We start from the raw sequence: 20,623 nt of genomic DNA, 5'->3' as shown, positions 1-20,623 counted from the left end.
ATAGGAAAATTGAGGATAATATCGGCGGAAAGGAGTCAACGTACGTCTGAGGACCCATTATCGAGGGGCAACATGGACCCTATTTAATAAGATCATTCATAGCGCGCGGGACAAGCAATGCAGCGACTAATCAATCCTCAGGCACCACAGTCTGAGCCCCAAGTCCCGGACTCTCATCCATCAATCATAATCATAACCACCCACTTATTCCCCTTCAAACTCATGTTGCTATCAGCCTCCTATTTTTCCCACTCGCTTAGTCCCCAACAAGCCCTGTTATACATCCCAGCTGCCACCACATCTGTTAGTTCAAGACTAAACAAGGCCCGCGGAATTCTTTCCTTCCCTTAAGCCCCCTCTTCGTTCTCTCCGACCGCATCTCATTATCTGTCCTCAGTACCAGTCAACTTCTTTCTGCCGCAACTTACGAAGTACGAACCGCTCCAAGCATCTGACCACCGGATTCCAGACTGGATGACGGCTCATTTGCTTGGTTACGTTTGCAGCCACATCGTTAGCAGTGCACCATTTCATCAGATTGTGGGCGCGCAGACCGTCGATGGTTACCTCCAGTTGTCCCGGTACCCTCTCCGGATACACTCTCGAGCGGTGACTTGACCCCTTGAATTATACCACCATGGGAAATGTTGGAAGCCGGCTGGACGACTCGGGAAGTCTATACTTTAAGGACCAAAACAAATGTACGTCTTCAACTCATGCGGCTCCTATATACATGCCCCGCAAAGCTCTGTTTGTGTTTATTTTCAAGCCCATCCGCGCTTTGTCCTTGCATAGTAGCCGCAATCGCTAACAGCATGGGCCCACGCAGTTGCGATCGCATCTGTGACTATACTGAACTCCAGGAGGCGAGTCTTGTTGAATCTCACCCCAAATTCATTCCCTGCAAGCAGATACATCGCCAAGCGTGATACCGGCGATGACACTCCGATTGAATACATCCAGGTATAGATTGAATATGTACCTAAATAACGTGATTCTAGAACCTTTGCTCACTCCTTTTCTGTATTGTACAGGACCCTGATTTTCCCCCTTCTTCCCCAGCGCCTACCTTCCTTTTACGGCTTTCCAACGAAGACGAGCTGAACTTCCATTTCACTTTCATATTGAGACAGACACAAACCGGCAATGTCGCGAATTCTACTGTCAATGGTGTCGCGACTTCTCTCCCAGAGGTTGCGGACACCGTGCTTACAGGGCTAACTTTCGCGCATGCGCCGAATTCAAAGGAGCTAGACAACCTAATCACAAGGGAGTTTCATGCCAACCCCAATTTACAGAATAATTCAAATGTGCAGTTTGTAGGAGATTACTCCACGAACGGCAGTCCATCTGTGCAATTCGAATGGTCGTGGAGATGGAAGCCGCCCAAACCAGTAGAGGACAAAGGGGGCGGCTGGAGAAACAGCTGCAGTTTCTTGGAATATGACCAAAGGGCCAACCGGCTGAATACACTTGCTCATTTCTCTTTTTGGGTACAGAATACTATGCGCGCCTTGCCGAGCCCTCAAATCTTATCACCAAGGTTAGAACTCAGCGTTCCTCCACGGCACCGTATACCCTCATCGCACTCTGTACTTTCTCATTCTAGCGATGCAGATGCAGCATCTAATCCCCAGATTACACCCAGCACTCCACCAGATGCGGATTCCGTTTTCGTCCCACCACCACTCTCGGCACCCCCTCCACCCCCTGTTAAGGTTGACCTTCCCCATTCGCGACCTGGTGAGGATAAGAGCATTGTTGAAGACGGTCCTTTATTCCGAGCTACAATGAAGGCTCTGGAACAAAAAACAGGCAATATGCGAGCCAAGATAAAGAAGGTCCTCAAAAAGGCCGAGGCGGCCCAGCAGGCTCAGACTACCTGCAATGACGCCGTAGAGGCCTTCCTGTCCGCACTCAACGACGCCTCAACACCGGACGGCAATGCGATACAACCGGCACTGGATCATTACTTTGAAAAAATTGCACGACAGATCCTAGACTACGAGAAGTCTAATACCCGACAGCTCCAAAAGCTTGTTATCGACCCGTTGATTAAACTTTACAATAATGACATAAAACAAGCTGAAGCCAAAAAGAAGGAATTTGAGGAAGAAAGTAGGGACTATTATGCCTATGTTAGTCGTTATCTCGGCCAACGTCAAGACTCTCTGAAGGAGAAGAAGCGGGCGGAGAGTGACTCTAAGTATCAAGCCAAAAGGCGGAACTTTGAGCTTAAACGGTTCGACTATTCGTCATTCATGCAGGATCTCCACGGTGGACGTAAAGAGCAGGAGGTCCTATCGCATCTCACAAAATACGCTGATACGCAAGCAAAACGCTTTCTTCTAGCCGCCCAGAAGGTTGATGATATGATCCCTCAGCTAGACGCGCTTATACATGAGGTCAGTCAAGCGGATAAGGAGTTTCAATTCCAGCGAACAGAGAGGGAAGAGAAGCGAAGAGCCTTAGAAAAGAGTAGTAACATGTATCTTGAGCCTGATGCGCTGGTCAACTCGAACGTGTCATCAACGCTATCGGGGAATGGCAGTGGAGCCCAGAGATCAGAGAACGAACTTGGGCGTGCAGATAGCACGGGATCTCAGCTACGAAGCGTGATTAGCAATACTTCAACGTCGACTCAAGCAAATGTATCCGGTATCATTCCTTCAGCCGGTCCAACCATAGCACCTGCCTCTACGAGCTTAAGTGGTATGCCTCCATAGAGAAGTCGCAGAGACTTCTCGACTCCCACAAAATGATATTGCTTACTGGGGCTAATAATTGCTATAGGTCAGCAAAGAAAGGAGGGGCTCCTATGGGCACTATCCCGACCAGGTTCCCACATCGACCCGAAGGGTATCAATAAACAAGCCTGGCACAAGTAAGCTAATGATTCACTTCCCTCAATTACTTCGCTATTATCGCTTAACTAACGCTCTACCGATAGGTTCTGGATTGTGTTGGACCAAGGGAAACTATCTGAATATAGCAACTGGAAGCAGAAGCTTGACCTACACATGGATCCTATCGATCTACTAAAGGCCTCTGTACGAGAGGCTCGAAATGCAGAACGCAGATTCTGCTTCGAGGTCATTACTCCTCAGTATAAGCGCATTTATCAAGCAACGTCCGAGGAGGATATGGGCAACTGGATCCGGGCTATCAACAACGCCTTACAAAGTGCTGTTGAGGGTCGTGGCATGTCCCCACCACTCTCTCCCACTACCGATAACTCGTCCATTGGTCGTGACATTGGCTCTGTATTGACCGGGAAAAGTTCCTCGTATTCAGGCCAACATTCCCACTCCACTGCATCTAATACGTCAAACAACAGCGTAACCCGTCGCACGACTGTAGGTGCACGGCCAAGCTACGTACGTGGCGATGGTAATAGTTTTGAGGATAACCCTTCCAGGCTGCTTCAGACAGTTCGTGATGCTGATCAGGGCAATAACTGGTGTGCGGACTGCGGGTCGGCATCCAAGGTCGAGTGGGTTTCTATTAACTTAGGGATTGTTCTGTGCATCGAGTGTAGTGGAATTCACAGGTCCCTTGGAACGCACATTTCAAAGATCCGATCCCTCACTCTTGATGTGAATTCCTTCTCGAATGATATCGTTGAAATACTGTTGCAAATAGGCAACCGTGTTAGCAACATGGTCTGGGAGGCCACGTTGGATCAATCCCAAAAGCCAATAGAGAATTCAACCCGGGAACAGCGTCTAAAGTTCATTACGGCGAAGTACAGTGAAAGAGCCTATGTTCAGAAACTGCCCTCCCAGTTGTCTCGTTTTCCAACGCCAGACGAAACACTTCTTGCCGCGATCAAGAAAAACGACATCCAGGGTGTCCTCTACGGCATCGCACTTCGCGCTAATGTGAATGTCACTGACCGCTCTCGTAATACCCATGCAGTTTTTCTTGCTCTTGCAGCAGCTGATCCAGCATCGCCGGGTTCCTCTTCATCTAGGCCTAGTACGGGCAACTCCGTAAAGCCAATCCCGTTCCCCATTGCTGAGCTACTTGTCCAAAATGGAGCGGAGATTCCATCTCAGCCCCCGCCTATTCCTCTTTCGCCTGCCGCTCAACTATACATGAGCCAACGAACCGCTAGAGCGCCTGCATTTGGCACATTGGCTGCATCTGCATCTGGTAAACCTACCACTGACAGCCTGGGCACTCTACCCAGTATTCGAGGAACAGGTAGTGATAATTCCGTTTTATCTTCTCACGGGCCAAGCTCTTTAGATAGCAAGGAACGTGAAAAGCTACATAAAAGAGGAAGTGCTGGTGCCAGATTCGCTGGGAAGGTAGCCTCTTTAGGCATCGATCGATAAAGCTTCATTTTTATTATACATTTTCTCTTCATCTGCTCTGTTTCACTTTCTCGGTGAATTGCCACTTAATGATAATTATACTTAATGAAGCTCAAGTGGACATGACATGATGTGAGAACTCGGGTTTTGGACGATTTATGTATCTGTTTAGAGGCCAATTCAATCGGCTCCCACATGCTTCGTTTTTTTATGTGCATTCATTTACATGCTGTCTCTCTTGTTCCTCCACTTTATTGTTAATATTTCCCTTCATCTTCTAGTTGACTCTGTCTTCTATTCTTCCCTCGTCTTTTATATTGTGTTCCGTTTATCATGGAGTGACTTTTTCCTTTGCATTCCCTCTATGTCAAGGAGTTGACTTGCACATATTTTATACCATTTGACTTTTTGGGTCTTCTCTCTGTGTCTTTTTCCCTCTGCCCTTTCCCTTTTTTTTTTTTTTTTTTTTCCTTTCTTTCTTTTTGCAGATTTGGTTGTTTTGTCGCAAGCGCATCCGAGAAAGAGTGTCCCACTATGATAGGATTAGAGCTTGGTCATAATGCCAATGATGACTGCTGACAAGATACTTTTAGTAGCAGACTATATATGATCCGTGTATAGTTTATAATTAATAAAGCATACTTGCATTCTGCCCTCTCCCTTTTTTGCCTATATGTCCCTTGTTATCTTTATTTATCACAAGCATATAGAATAATTTTAATCAATGTTGTTCTAATTAATCAATGAAGAGAGAAACTGGAAGGGAAAGGCATAGGTCACTAGGGACAATTTATAAATAGAAATTTTGTTCAATAAATACAAAATTTCAGTCTTCATATGATTCCTGTAAGTATTTATATGAAAGTACTAACCAGTACAATTACTTCTCGCATCAATAGAATACTTTCATGTACTGACACAGTGCCTAGGGATAGACCAACACCGGTCTCTCAGATTTTTAGGCCAACGACTGCCGATTTGCCACACTTCTGATCTTCCAGAATTTGCGAGCTCATTGATTCAGGGCATATTTACATTCGCTGATGGAGAAAAGAACGGGCTCAATGGCCTCAAAGAGAAGCCCAAGACCAACGATGTTGAAATGTGGCGTTGCAGAATGCCACGATGGTATTGTTTTACAAATGGATTCGTATGATCTAGCTCTAATAGATAACGAAGCACAGTACTCTATTGTGGGCACCTGCCACCCTCCCCCCTCCCCCCTCAATTTATCCATAAAAATAAAAGAAAAAAGAAAAAGAGGCGCGGGAGGGATGTTGGGCAAATCCAAAGAGTACGAGTCGAGATCTACATGGGCCTGGGTGCGATGGACCCAGCAGTGTGAATATTAAATTGCAAGTTATGACGTCATAGGCGCACCTTGGGCTTTCTTTTTTCTGACCAGCCACACATAGACTGCTTATATGAACCAGTCTCTGACGTATGTCTCACCACACAGCATCTATCAATTCTCTCAACAATCAAAGCTTTTACTGTTCTTGGCAATAGATGATGTGGTATGGTCCACTCAATTTCTCTCGGGGTGGCAAACATCATTCATCTACACAGTACACAGTATACTTACTATGAAGTAGTTCGCCCCACTGACAGGAGGGTGTGATACTGTTCTAGCCTGTATTTAACCGTATACTAATGGATGAAGTTTCCCTGCAACCTGGGTGGATGTTAATCCCAGAGATGTACAATAACCAGGTAGCTTAATTCTGATTGTGGTAGATGAATAGATGAATCAAGGGTGGCACACAGTGCCCGGTTTGCCTACAGGGCAAGCTTGACCATCAGATAGCCTATACAAAGATTATATCCAAGCATAACTAGATAGTGTTGACCTAATATACTTCAAGTTTGTGCCTGGCTACCAGCACTGCCTCGGCGTACTATCCTTACAATTGTGTACTAAGTATTATTTCCTGGGCTGTATCCGAGGCCCACAACCTGGGTGCATGGATTTCCCGCCAATCACACCCATTGTTATCTGATTTCCGGCGCGCCTAAACCATCAAATATACTCTAGCTAGGCACTAATGATACTTAAGTTACTAGGTACTACAAGAATCATCTATGGGTAGAGATTGTAAGACTGTGGAGTTTGAGAGCCTAAGCGTAGTAACCATAAGATATCGCCCTGTATTCGGTGTAGCATAGCTGGGTATATATGTAAAGTTCCCCGGAATGATTTTTGTAGTAGTTGTTTGTTTTGTACAAAGTATATTTATGTCTTGCGCAGGTGTTTGCCGACCTAACTTAGGGGCCAGTTCATAAATTTCTTCACCAGAGTCAGGAAAAACGTTTTTAAACAGTGGTGAGCTAAGTATTTTTGCAGAGGATTCCTATGGGACGGTCCCTTTTTACACAGAGAAGTTCATTGAGTAGATGGTTGATTGGCTGGGACCTCATCCCGTCAGGTGGACCTCTTGTGTAGTTTTACCTAGGAAGGATTGGTCCGGATATTTTTTTTTTCTCTTCTCTTTAGTGTAGTGAGTACATAGTGTTTTATGTCACCCCTTTATAAGTCAATTTTTCTTATAATGCTCTCTTTTTCCTTAATCACTTTTGTTTGGGTCATGAAGAGTGGCCGAGACCCGACTCACCCGCGACGGGACGCTAGGTTATTACCCGATACGTAAATAGCCAGGTGGGGTACATACGTCGAATTCCCTCGGCTTTTAAGAGGCTGGCTCGAAGCTTACGATGCAGTACCTAGCCGGCGTTCGACATACCTTGTGCTTCTAAGAAGGAACACATGCTGCTATTTTTTTTAATTTAAAAAAAAAAATTTTCTAAAAAAAAAAAGTCTTTTCTGTCTCTTTTGGCGTGTCTATTCTGGGCTGGGGAGGAGGATGCCATGGAATCTCGTCATTGATGGGGAGTTGCTTACATTTTATCTACTAGTTATTCGTTTCCCAGTTCGTTTTTCCAACGCCACCTGAAGAAAGGGTGTAAGGCTCACTCCATCGAGTTTATTCCTGGCCCTACTTTGTCTCATCTGCTGGATCATGAATGTGAAAAGAATGGGCTTGCAGGTAGATCATAGATGATCCTCTTCCTCTCAGAGGGGGAAGACCGAAATGATACAAGTGGTGCTGCTGGTGTTGCGCCCCCAGCGCCACGTCTCCATCCGACAGTGGACCAACTACCCAGCCAAGTGTCTCGAAGTCCATCAGAATCTTCCATTGTTTTCACTGGGCAGCATGGGAGATCGGGCCCTAGTGGGAATGTACCCCTCTGCCGTTATGGTTCTGATGGCCCTCCGTCTTAGGCTATGATCAACCAATTCGTCTTCCTCCAGGTGTGGATTTTTTAATTATGATTTCGTTGTTTATAAGATTTATTTTTATTTTTTTTGTTATCTTATGCCCCCCCCCCCGGCTCTCCTTGGTGTTATGCGCCGTTGACCCTCTCGTTCTCCTTTTAGAATTCCCACAATCATTGGGAGGGTCGTGACGCTGGTGACTTGCTACTGTACTCATGACCAGAATCGAGACTCAGATGGGTAGTACTCCGCAGGTCAGTCCTCTCCATGCCGTCCCTCACATTTCACAGATACCATCAAAATGTGACATATCCCTGCAATCACGATGGCAAATATGATTACATTACGTCTATGTGATTGACAGATACTCTAAGAAATATGTATGAAGCCACGGCTCATGCATTGATCATGGTGTCCACTGGCGATCGAGTCCTTCAATACGCCGATCCTCGCCACTTATTGGTGCCAGTCAGTCATCGGAAGGACGGAACTCCTATATTCTTAACTAACCATAATGTTGGATGCAGTCACGCCGTTGCATGACTCTTGCTGGCTTATGTGTGTAGATCAATATACTTCTGCTACCATTTTACCTTTTATCCTTCTCTCAGTCATGATTACAGCCACATATATCCATTGCCTCATACCTATCAATCCAAATGTGATCAACAGACCATGGATGTTAGCTCTATTTCCTGAGCATTTGCCACCAGTGTATGTTTGTGCTCGATGAAATCACGCCCACTAGGCCCAAACCCTCAATCACCAACTACCCTTGAAATTGGTCTCGATGTTTTCAAGCTGTTGAAGCGACCATGGATCCATCGTTCCCACTGGGTCAGGGGATATGCCAGCGGCACCCAATCATCAGTGGAAGAACCCAGCCATCGAGTCGATTATTACATTTCATGCCTTTCCGCGCTAGTGGGTTCTTTTCATGATTGACTAAGCCATACCTTTCCGCCAGTATTTTTCTTTCTTTTCCTGTCTTTTTTTTTTGTTTCACTTTTTTTTCGCATTTTTCTTTGCCTTTTTACGCAGTACAGTAATAAACCATTTGTTCGGATCTTGCGTGGCCGTTTTTGACAGATGGCTTTCTTTCAATCATATTTCTCGTTATATGTGATTTATACTTCAATAATACTGGATCCGTCACGGATCTCTCCACTCGGGTGAAAGATTTCAAACATTGTCCTTGGATTTCTACTTTAATTTGATCAAACATCCTGCGATTCACTATCTTTAATATCTCCCTAATCTCGGCCTCTTTTCGGAAACTTTAGCTCACGAATCAGGCCATATTTTCTCCTGTGGGATTTGAAAAGGCTCGCATGTTGAGGTGAAGCCTCACCTGTGGATACTTCCTCACAAGCCACGGCCACCGCCGCAAACACCAAAGGGTACGGTAGATAGAGGGCAAAGCCCGGGAGATAACGAGGAAAAGGCAGCGAATATTCTGCACATTTCTGGATTTATCTTCCCGTTGGCTGTCTAGCCGCCACTGTACAGTCCCCCTCTTACCGATATATTACTAGCCCTATATATGAGTCCAGACGAACACGTCCCAAGGTGCCCCATCTCTTTCTACACCGGAAGTCTTATCCACATTTTGACAGTGATCTTCTACGGACTATGCTGAGTGTGGAGGGTTCTCTTCCCGGATTCATTATTTATCCCTCACCCCTTCTCTTCATCCCTCCGCCTCAGTTTTAGTGGGCGTACGTTTACAAAAGAAGCCAAATCACACCCACAGTTCTAAAACCGAACCTAATTATTTGATCCACTCATTTGTTGATTGGAGATTAGGAGTTCCTGATTGATAGGACAGCAATTTTTCACCTATTACTCATTTCTTCTTATTTCTTTTCTGTCTATACAGTGGAGATCCACAGAACCACAATCGTTTTTGCCGTCGATTATTCAGACCTGCTACCCTGTGAAGGGGGGGTAAAAGAATCAAACATAACAAAAGTAAGAAAAGGTGAGGAGGCTTACATATTCTATAATACCGGTGACTTGATCCCTTCATTTCCCAGCATTCATCATTTACCCTGCCCAAAGGTATGGTGAAATATCGTCACTCTTGTCCATGTATCCAGTTCAACGACCAGTCATCCAGATCTGGCCCTCCTGCTATATCATTATTGTTGTTATTTCTTCCCTCGTCCCCTGTCGCACCAGAGATGAGAGCCAAGAAGACGAGCCCATTTCTGGCTGCCCTCATTCTCCTTTTGGTGTGATACAAAAGCCACTAAGTTCTCTCCACCATCCACTTCTTACCGTATGTTTTGCCGCCGTTTCCTTTTCACTTCTGAGATGCTGCCACTAGCACGAGTATCGCCCTCTGAATATCGCTTTTTCTGGTTTCTGCACTCGCCTGGACCTCATCTGCTCTATGCCTGTGGCTTCTAGCAACCCACTGGAATCCTTATGGGAATATATTTCCTCGCCTACTTCTGGCCACTCTCCGTTCCCCTCTCATTCGTTCTGAAGATTATCCTATGATTCGGGCTTGTGTGGTGGGGTTGGAGGAAGGAGGGGCCATGCTAACGGGGTGCGCGTGTGCGTGCATTTTGACTGTAGTTAGGCCCGTTTCCACAGTCCACAGACCCTCTGTTACAATATTGTACCATCCGAGAAATCCTCAGTACGACTGCTAGGCTGTCGGCTTGGGTATTTCTTCAATTCCTAGCAGCAATCTCCCTATTTCCAACAATTGCACTCAATCCCCCCCGACTCCTACTGTGCCCGTTGGGCTAGGAATCATACTCCAACTTGCCTCACCAAAAGTATCCAGTGTATTCTTTCCTTCTCTTTTTCTTCTCTCTCCATCTCTTCATTAATACCTTCAATCCCTCACATACCTCGCTCTTCCTGTTCCTCTATCACTATTGTGTCTTTTCTTTTTGGTTTCCCCCCCTCTCTTTTTCCCCTTCTTTTCACTTTCTCCTGGAGTACATTGCCCTCCCCCCTCCCCAGCCGGATCCACCTTTATTAGGGCCTTTCTTCTGCCCATCCAACCGTTCACATTGAAGAGAATTTTGAAAGCTATTCCGCAGAGGGCACGACATTTTCTAACACATGGGCATATCATTTTCACTGCAGTGAAGTACTACTACAGCATCAAGAACAATTGCACGTAGGTAAAAGAACTTTGCGAAAGGTATGTGCTGTAATCTCTTCTTTCTATACTGGATGGTTGGCACTATCCACTGTAGATAGTCGACTAACTGCTTCGAGGCTTGCTTTTGCACCGTGTTTCTGGTGCTCTAGATCCTGTCATGACGAACACCGCAGATAGTGCTTCTTCAGACGATTCGAAATCAGCAAGGGCAGCACCAGGTGGCAGTCCATCGTCAAACCCTAATAAAACCGACTCATCGGCAACAGCAACTCAAAAGTCCGGTCAGTGCTACCTATTATAAGCGCACGTTACTAAGTAGCGGAAGAACTCGATACTGAAGCTGGCATCGTACAGACATTGGATTCCTACAGGACTCTCGACCACATAGTATACGTCAATACCCCGAAGATACTACTTGTGTAAGATATAATGGCCGTGGATTGCCTCCAGCGACGCTGAGCATGAGCGGCATGAGGCCCGCGCTACCCGGCTACCAAGCTCACACTATTGTTTTTGACCGGCGTATGATACCACAGCACTTTTTTCCTACAGGACCTGGTCATGGAGTGGTATACTCATCAATGCACCCATTACCATTGTTCCCTGAGACAACACCAAACATGAACATGCCTTTCAATAACCCGTTCCCTCAAGCATATCCACTTTACTCACAGGAGCGGCAGCAGCAACAACAACAACAACAACAACAACAACAACAACAACAGCAACATATGCCACCTCTGCATACTGGGCCTGGGTATCAGCCGATAGGTTACAGCTCACCAGCACACTTGGAAATCCCGCAAGTTGGATACGGGCAAACTTATTATGCTCCGCCTACGTATGCGGCATCTCATGGACACAGTGCAGTTCAAGCGAACGTGACAATCCACTTACATTCACATCACCCATCCCACAATACCCAAGAGAACTCCGCTAAAGCATCAGCAGCAACTCTTTCAAAAGGGTCCAAGTCACATAGCCCAGAGTCAGGCTATGACGTCTCAAAGACTATCGTGGACGGGTCAATTCCTATGAGATCCACCCAAGCTCGGCCTTCCACAATGGGTAAGTAGAAAAGGGAGAACTATGCGGCAGATTGATGGCTCATGGTCCACCTTTATCGCGAACTGACACTCATTTGGCAGATACAGCACCACACCCAATCAATCTTACCAGGCCCATAACGCCGCGAGGGCCACCAAGGAAGCCAAAACAATCTGGTCATGCTTTATGGGTTGGAAATCTACCCCCTGGGGCAGGCATCAATGAACTGAAAGACTATTTCGCGCGGGATGCCACTCAAGATGTTGAAAGTGTCTTTCTCATATCGAAAAGCAACTGTGCCTTTGTCAATTACAAGACGGAGGTGGCTTGCCTTTCAGCACTATCGAGATTCCACGACACGAGGTTTCTTGGAGCACGTCTCGTTTGTCGACTGCGTCGAGATTCGATGTCTCCTGCTCCGCAACCCGGTTCATCGAGTTTTTCACCTCAAGCTGAGAACGGTACTGATGCTATACATAACGAACAGCTTGGAAATATGCTGGTGAAAAAGATCGCTGATAGTACATATTCGAGTCCTCGAATGCCAAACAGATATTTCATTGTCAAAAGCCTGTCTATGGATGACCTCGAACTGAGTAGACAAAGTGGGATCTGGGCGACGCAGGCGCATAACGAGGGCAATTTGAACCAGGCCTATCAGGTGAGTCTTACATTCAAATCAAGGTGGAAGGCGACAAAGAGAAGAGAGTACCTTGGGTTAATACAGTTGGAAACTAGACTGCTGATAATGTCTACCTTGTCTTTTCCGCCAATAAGTCTGGCGAGTATTATGGGTATGCTCGGATGGTGTCTCCAATCCAAGAGGACGATGGCTTGATTATGGAGATGCTGCCTCGCCCTTACCATATCCAGGCCGAGTCCGAGGACTTAGATTTGACACCAACTCCAGCGACGTCCACCGCCCCAAATGGACGGATTATCAATGATCTTGCGCGGGGAACTGTGTTCTGGGAAGCAGACTCATCGGAAGATGAATGCGGAAGCAAAATTGATAAGAACATCGCGGACGGAGCCGAGGAGGTAGCAGAGTCGGGCTTCCAATCTATCGGGAAACCGTTCCGGATCCAATGGCTTTCAACAGAACGAGTCCCTTTCTACCGCACACGTGGTTTGCGAAACCCTTGGAACGCAAACCGAGAAATCAAAATTGCCCGGGATGGCACAGAGATTGAGCCGACTGTCGGGGAGAGGCTTGTGCAGCTATTCCACACACCTTACCCTGGGTGAAGTGAAAGAAGAATGAGATGAAGAAGAATAAGCTAAGGCATTCTCAAGTAGGTTGATGCTCAGAATCTCACGGCTTAACCCCGAAATCTCTCTGTAAACGAATCAATACGTGAGTATGGTCTTTTTGCTAATATTATTCTTTGCTTTCCTTCCCCTCTGTGGATGAAGGTAGAAGAATAACAGAAGACCGCGAAAAGGGGGGCGAAGGAAAAGAAGAAATATAGGAAAAGGTGCGGTAAAAGGGCGAAGAGGGATACTTCATATAACGTTTTATGATTATTAGCTACACTAATAATAGCTATCGTATCTTACGTTTGTGATACTTAGTGTAGTAGAAAAGGGTATGCCAAATAGATACTCTTGCTGTACTTTACATATATCAGTGGCGGTTCCGAACACCCACCGCCTTCCGCCGGTGGGTGTTCGGCAGCCTAAAGGAATTTTCAGCGTAAAGGAAGATAATCAATTTTCTATCTTTTTGAGGCTATACAAACCATAAAAAATGCCCAAAACGTCTAAAATTTCAGATTCACGTGTAGATAAAGCTATTGAAGCTGTCTATCTTGAAAAAAAGCCTAATATTGCAAAAATCGCGCGAGAATTCGGGATCTTATATTGCACACTCCATGGCCGTATTTATGAAAGAAGAAAGCCTTGTACAGCTCGAAATGTACTAAATAAAGCGCTAAATGAGTATCAAGAGACTGCCTTAAAGCAATAGATTATTAAAATGTGTGATATTTATCTCCCGGTGACTATATCATTGCTTTTAGAGTGGGTAAACCTTACTGTACAGCGCGATAATTCTACACAGAGTGTCAGTCGATTATAGGTATATTGTTTTTCCAAAAGACTTCCTCCTGATCTTAAATTAAGCCCTGTGATTCAAAGGCCAAAGGAGAAGAAGTGTCTAGATATAGAGGATGTCGGACAGCTTCAATTCTGGTATATTCAGCTTATTAATTTGCTTAAAGATATTTCTACTTGCCTTGTGTATAACTTTGATGAATGCGGCTTTTAACCAGGTAGTGGAAAGCCTCAAAAAGTGTTTGGTATAAAGGGAAGAGTTTCTAATCTTCCTGAAACTGAGTATACAGAGAATATTACTGTGCTTGAGTGTATTGCTGTAGATGGCTGGATTATGACTCCGCTCTTTATCTTTAAAGGAAAGAAATTTATGGAGGCCTGGTACAATAAAATAATTCCCGATTATTATACTGCAGTCACCGATAAAGGCTATATAAATAATAAAATCGTACTTGAATAGCTTTAAAGATTCTATAAAGAGACTAAAGATTATACAAGAAAGGGAGAAAAATGTATACTTCTCTTCAACAGCTATACAGCTTATAAAACAGTTGAATTTCTTTAACTCTGTGAGATATATAAGATTCTTCTCTTTTGTTTTTGACCTTATACAACACATCGCTGTTAACTGCTTGATGGAAAGTCCTTTCTTATATATAAAATATACTTTCGCAGTGCAAATAATTATATTGTACAGTGGTATGGAGTCCTGGGAGATAAAGTAAATTTTCTATATAATATTATTACTGTATGTGAGAAGACTTTTACTCTGTGTCTTATTCGCAACTCTTTTAAAGAACGCGGTATCTTTTCTCCAGATAGATCTTCAATTATTGAAGATATTTAGAAGACTTTACTACCTTTACCAGAGATCTCTGTACCTGATTTACACATGTACAGAGAGACTATGCTGCCTCCAAATTCTTAGTCTTCAAGTATTGAGAATACACCTCCAAAAAGTGCTCAGCAAGTTGAAAAGAATCAGAAAAAGCTATTTAAGCTTTTAAATGATGATATACTAAACAATCCTTGTATTGAGTGCTATCTTGATCGCTTATTTTATTAACAAAAGCTTTAATCTGAACAGCTTGCTATTATGAATTCAACTCTTATATAAATTGAGACTATACAGGTATCCCGAAGCTGTAAAAAGTCTAAGCAAGAGATTCAACGCCTTGGAGATAGTGGTATACTGTGTGTAAAGAATACGAATCGGTCTACTGCAGACAGGAAGGCCAAAGGTAATGAAAAAAATAAGAAAGCAGTGGATAAGATGTATTTCAAAGCGTACAGCCACCTCCCGCCAGTGCCTTATATAGAAAATAAAACTACAGCTTCAGATATAGGATTGGTAGAGGAATTGGGTAATCAGCTTTATTTTATTGATTCTACAGGTGTTTAGTGGTGATAGTATAAATTGCTTTATTTTCTTTCTTTACGCTGAAAATTCCTTTAGGCTGCCGAACACCCACCGGCGGAAGGCGGTGGGTGTTCGGAACCGCCACTGATATATTGTTTTATTTTGTAGTGCGGTGTGGAAGGAGGAAGTTGTATGAAACTGCTCCTCTAGGAGTGAGAGTAGCGGGGTTCACCAATAGAGAGACGTGGAGAAGAAATGAATCATCCGTCGAAGATGGCTGTCTATTGTCACTCGACTTGAGATACACTTTGTTAGCCATGCTCTTACATGAGCCTCATAGCCTGGGAGGGGAAGAGGGGCTATATAGTCTTGTGGAATATAGGGCCTTGGCTATAGCTCTTACACCATTAAATGTTAGGGGTTTAGGAGCACTGTAGCTGAATCTTAACCTACAACATATAGATATATATATCTACTTTGACTATGCGAAATTCCGACGCGTTCCTGAACGAACTTCAGACACGCATTTGCGATAAGGGATGCTCCTTCACCGTACAAGATTATGAAGATGGCATTAAAGAACAAATCCACCGTCCATATGTGGAACGTATGATGCGAGACCATCTTGGAAGGCGTGACAGTTACACCACCGACGCGGATGTTCTTGTCGATATGGGGGCATCCATGTTGTCTACAGCCGATCAAATCGCTTAAATCGCCCGATTTCCCTTATCCCTACGCCTGATCCTCCGCTCGAAGAGATGAGGTGAAATCGCCTCTGTCGCTATATTTTTATTATTCTAGGGAGCGTGTTAATAGGTCAATATATCTTAGGGGGCTTGGCTAGCTCCCTAGAATAATATAATTTATAACCGCGGGATAAGGCCCCTGAATCCTTCGGTTTTAAATACCTATATAGTATAGAATAGTCTATACTCTGTAGCGCAAATACTGCTGCTATTCAATCCTATTCTAGATTCTTTGGATACTAATCTTATGATATATACTTCCTAGAAATCACTATTTTTGGATATTATCTCTCTCTGATACACTTTGGAAGTCTACCTATCTGGATGCCTTCCCAAAATATATTTCCACTGCTGTATTCTATGTTATGACACAGTATTTATTGATATGTCTAGTAGACTGTATCCTTTCTGTCTAGTAGTCTACTTTTAGACTATTAGGTCAATCTTATAATTGGTAGTATAAGGCCTGGGAAAGGGGGGAAGCAGTCTACTATAATCGCCGCTATTTCAGACCCTTTACTGTATCCACAATGTATATAAAGCATATTTATGACACAATTGTCGATGAGAGCTGCTTAGTACTACACTAAACGGCCGTTGGCGACCCGAGAAGAGCACCTGAATGGGAGCTGTATTTGGGTATAATGCATTTCTCTCTCTCTCTATATATATCTACTTTTCCTAATAATATATATGAATTTAGGGGCAGAGATATAACTTTGAAAAGTATTGGATTTATTCTTATACAAACAAAATACGCGCCTAAGAAGTTGGAACACTTAGTTCTCAGACTCTCTACGAGGAATAAGAAGCAGCCTATTGATTGGTGGACTGCTTGGTGGAAGGCTTCAGTACAGTTAACTAATCTTACTGACTAACAGTAATAAGCATAATACCTCGTCTAGAGGGTCTGCGCTTGTTGAAATAAATAAGAACATGAGTAAGCTCCAACAGATTAGTACAATCTTGGCTCCCTTTCCATTTCACCAGCTGAGAGCCTGAAACCAGACATTTAAGCCCTTCTTGGCAAGTAGTAAAATGTAGGTGGACGTAGGCTAACATGTGATCGGTGGGTCAAAACGGACAGATTGATAGAAAAAATTGATCGATCGATAGATACTGTGTAGATTCTAATGCTTAATTACTTATCGTTTCCAATTTTCCTCCTCCGCCCAAGTTGTGGTCCTATTACGGATCCAATCCAATACCATGTTAACTAATAGTAAACCTCCTTTGTAAGCAACTAATTGAGATTGAGCAGACCATCTGAATTGTTTATAGCGGGGTATTGCTTATAGTGAAATCTCTATAAAGACTAGTTATAACCAGGAGTTTCAAAAACTCTATATAATTTATATGGTATATTTATTGGTTTTTCCACATAGTTAAAGGCATTCCAATAGTAATTGACAGTGTAGTAGAGAGATAGAAATATATGTTTTAGTTGTTTGATGACAATGTGTTGTGCGGGAGAGATTTTAAATCTAAAATCACTAGAAAGAGTAGAGAGACATGTGATTGTTTCTATATTTTTAAATTATATAATTAGTTGAAGGGACCCACTTTGATCCCTTATAAGCAACTCTGTATGGATGAATGGACGAAATATCCCTATATCGGGGTTGCTTATAAGGGGGTTTTACCGTATATTTTGGCCATTGACCTCATCAGTCATGGTGATGAGATGAATCATCGAGTTGCCCCCAGATCCAACCCCAAGGAGGCTAGACCGGTTCTGGCCCACGGTCAATCGTGGGGTAAAGTTACCTAAACCTTACTGTACAGGTCATTCTTCATCTGATTCTTCCTTTTCACTCGAATGAAGGAGATTACTCCTCTTTTTGTTAAACCCCCTCTTCATTTAACCTCCATCTCTTATCCCAGCTAACTGTCTTCCTAGTTACTACTCTACCTATGAAATACTACTGGGGTACCGGTAAATCATTCCCTGGTAAAGTAGCTACTAAGAGCTCCTGGCATGGTAGATCCTTGGGAAGTCCTTTTGTGGTAGCCTTCTCCAGAGCTAGCGTCTTCTCCACTTCCTGAAAGTTCATACCATACACCGGCGAATTTTGTGCCAAGAGAGAATCGATTGAATCCATTCATGCTCCCCCCCTTCAACCATTGGAGCTCTCCACTCCCTCTGCAGCTAGCTGGTCGATCATAAGGTATGAAAACCCGCTCTTTCCGCATTCCCTAGCTTGTCTCCCACTCTTTTCTCTCCCGTTTCTTGCCTGGATCATCAAATAGCACCCCATATCCCTATCTTCCTCTGCCAGCCGCGGCGACTTCGGCACCTATTCCTGTCGCTCTTGCCACCACTACTGTTGCATCGTTGGGAATGCATCCATATTTCAGTATTCTTGTGTGACATACCTGGCTGACTGATTCCCCCTAGCAGACCTGTGTGCACATTACGGAGTAAGGAACTCGCTTCCTCCTGTTCTGCACCGCTCTCTCCTTGCTAGTTGTTTACCACGGTTTGACGTCATACCGTGTATGATACTCTGAGCACGAATTTGTAGCCTCAATTTACTGTTAACATCTTCCGTCCGCATCTACTTGTTCATACTCGTGGAAAAGGGGGCGTCTTCCCCGGCTACGTGCCCATTTAACCCGTCAACCATATCCGACACGCTTCCTGCCACACTACCTCCTAAATCATCAACTCTCTTGAATAACCTCACAGGGTTGTTCACCTAGGTCTTCATAAGGATGTCAGGCGGTCGCTCGACTTCACCCATCTCTGTTCCTCCACCATCCCGACAGCGTCGGGCTTCCTTGGCGTCAGGCCTTGGCCTAGCTGATTATCTGTCGAAATCCGGGAATCAAGGGACCACCTCAAGTGTTCCAACGGGTCCAATGGCTAGTGCTGTAGCCAACGCACAGTCGCACCATGGGCGACGGCTATCCATTACCACGCTAGGGCTTTCAGGCTCACCAACCCAGACTTCACCGTTTGGGGGCAGAAACTTGCGACATGGTAGCGTGTCCAGCTCCATGGGATCCAACCCCGCGAGCCTCGAGGACGCCGTCATAGAGGATAATGAAAATGGCCCTCCTAGTGCCACCCCGAGCTCTCCGTTCGCACGGAGAGTTTCCTTTGGCGCACAAGCATTGCGAGATGTCCGCGGAGGAAGCACAGGCAATGGTAGATATCCCTCTCCTAGGTCACCCATGGCTGGAGGGCGCTCATACGCGTCGCCAGTCAGCTGCACTTCTGTCAATACCACCGCTGTTTCAATAGCTGCAAGTACACATAAAGTGATTCCTGAGAACGATAGATCTAACCCGTCTTGGCGACCATTAGGCGAAGGCTTCAATTGGTCCGAAGCTCTTCGAAACCGCGCCGAGCGTGCCCCGTCGATTGGAAACAATTCCTCAAATGCACATCAAGGACAACATACAGCAAACACGGTTCAGTCGGGACAGCATCAGCGAGCGGCCTCCATTGCTTCAATGGAACAACCAGCCCGGGAGATGCCCAAGCAACCCCGGCAAACTAAACCGGACTTCTTTCAGGAGAAAATACTCCGTGGAGATTTCATGGATTAGGCACGCGGACTGAAGTTCTTCCTACCTCTTCGTTCCTGTCTAGCACTCCATCTCCCCCTACCACAAGGGGTAAGGATTAGTGACTTTAACCAAAGAGAGACGGGCGAGGTGAAGGATCTAAAACAGGAATGGACACGAGAAATAAGCCATTGCAGCTGATCAATGTGGTACTTCCGATTCTGCATTCGCGAAGCATGTTGAGATCGGTTATTCGGTCGGCTGGCTGCCCTTTGCATGATACGCCCATCCGGTTTATCTACGGAATGAAAGATATTGGAGCCGATTTGCAGTTATCTCCGGACTATTTTAACACAAGCCACAAATAGAAAAAATCGTAAAAAGAGAGGGAAGCGAGGCGAGAGATCCAACATGGTGACAGAGTCTTCGTCAAATTCGGGCACGAATCATTTTGTAATCAGGGTGATGATTGTATTGTTGATTTAGCGCATGCTTGTCTCTAGTCCTTTTTCTCAGAACTCTGCTGGTCAGACCTCATGTTCATTGCACTCACGATTCCAGGACATAGCCACATGCTTGAAATGACCCTAGGTCGTCCTAACATGGTTGTCGGTGTTATAATGACTGCAACGTCACTCTCACACACACATTGTTCTATTTACATCATTTCTTTCTCTTTTCATTTCAATTCTTTTCTTTTGATCTGTTTGTATTTTGTTGCTCTTGTTTATAACACTTTCCAAATAGCTATAGTTAAGCATATGCCCGATAAAATGAAGCAGTATGGGCTGCATAGCGATTATTGCTCTGATACATACACGAAAGTGTAATGGCCTTTCCCATTGTCCATTTGAATGTATGTCATAGCAGTTAATAGCTTTAAAACTAGGGTACTGTATATGTGCCTGTTCTGATGGCCTTTTGAATTAAGCCTATATGAAATCACAATACAAATGATGTAGGGTACTGATCCTGTGTGCAGCCCTGTTATTTCCACCTCGCTTAACTATGTATATGTCGCAACTATTCTGTAATCTATAAGAATAAGCGCCCTTGAGTATAGGGGGTGGACTCACCCTAATATCCCCGAAGGGGGTTGAAGAGCGAATAAAATAAGTGGGGTTATTATCCCCTGATGGGCAAAATATCTATAGCATTAAGAAATCAAAGTACTCCGTACTC

The 20,623-nt window shown here is 44.6% G+C and overlaps 4 protein-coding genes across 4 annotated transcripts; all 4 read left to right on the top strand.

Moving 5' to 3' along the window:
* Positions 1-157: 157 nt before the first annotated feature.
* Positions 158-4,788, top strand: BDV27DRAFT_128852 (putative ARF GTPase activator (Csx2)). The gene is made up of 5 exons (XM_032067062.1): positions 158-701; positions 830-963; positions 1,035-2,712; positions 2,794-2,884; positions 2,951-4,788. Exons 1-5 carry the CDS (start codon positions 638-640, stop codon positions 4,338-4,340), a joined length of 3,357 nt encoding a protein of 1,118 aa, XP_031927267.1. The 5' UTR covers positions 158-637; the 3' UTR covers positions 4,341-4,788.
* A 6,086-nt stretch (positions 4,789-10,874) lies between these two features.
* BDV27DRAFT_145499 (putative YT521-B-like splicing factor) lies at positions 10,875-13,012 on the top strand (the record flags this gene model as incomplete). The annotated part of the gene is made up of 4 exons (XM_032070418.1): positions 10,875-10,998; positions 11,072-11,741; positions 11,816-12,425; positions 12,503-13,012. 4 exons carry the CDS (start codon positions 10,875-10,877, stop codon positions 13,010-13,012), a joined length of 1,914 nt encoding a protein of 637 aa, XP_031927266.1.
* A 5,441-nt stretch (positions 13,013-18,453) lies between these two features.
* BDV27DRAFT_116955 (uncharacterized protein) lies at positions 18,454-19,526 on the top strand. Its single transcript, XM_032064694.1, has one exon. The coding sequence runs from the start codon at positions 18,644-18,646 to the stop codon at positions 19,481-19,483; it is 840 nt and encodes a 279-aa protein (XP_031927265.1). The 5' UTR covers positions 18,454-18,643; the 3' UTR covers positions 19,484-19,526.
* A 328-nt stretch (positions 19,527-19,854) lies between these two features.
* Positions 19,855-20,407, top strand: BDV27DRAFT_116951 (uncharacterized protein). The gene has a single exon (XM_032064693.1). It carries the CDS (start codon positions 19,978-19,980, stop codon positions 20,269-20,271), a length of 294 nt encoding a protein of 97 aa, XP_031927264.1. The 5' UTR covers positions 19,855-19,977; the 3' UTR covers positions 20,272-20,407.
* The last annotated feature ends 216 nt before the right edge of the window (positions 20,408-20,623 follow it).

Source organism: Aspergillus caelatus (assembly GCF_009193585.1).
Source record: "Aspergillus caelatus strain CBS 763.97 unplaced genomic scaffold BDV27scaffold_95, whole genome shotgun sequence".
Classification (NCBI taxonomy): Eukaryota; Fungi; Ascomycota; class Eurotiomycetes; order Eurotiales; family Aspergillaceae; genus Aspergillus; species Aspergillus caelatus.
Note: the sequence above shows the minus strand (reverse complement) of the source record. Positions and strands in the feature narration are given on the sequence as shown.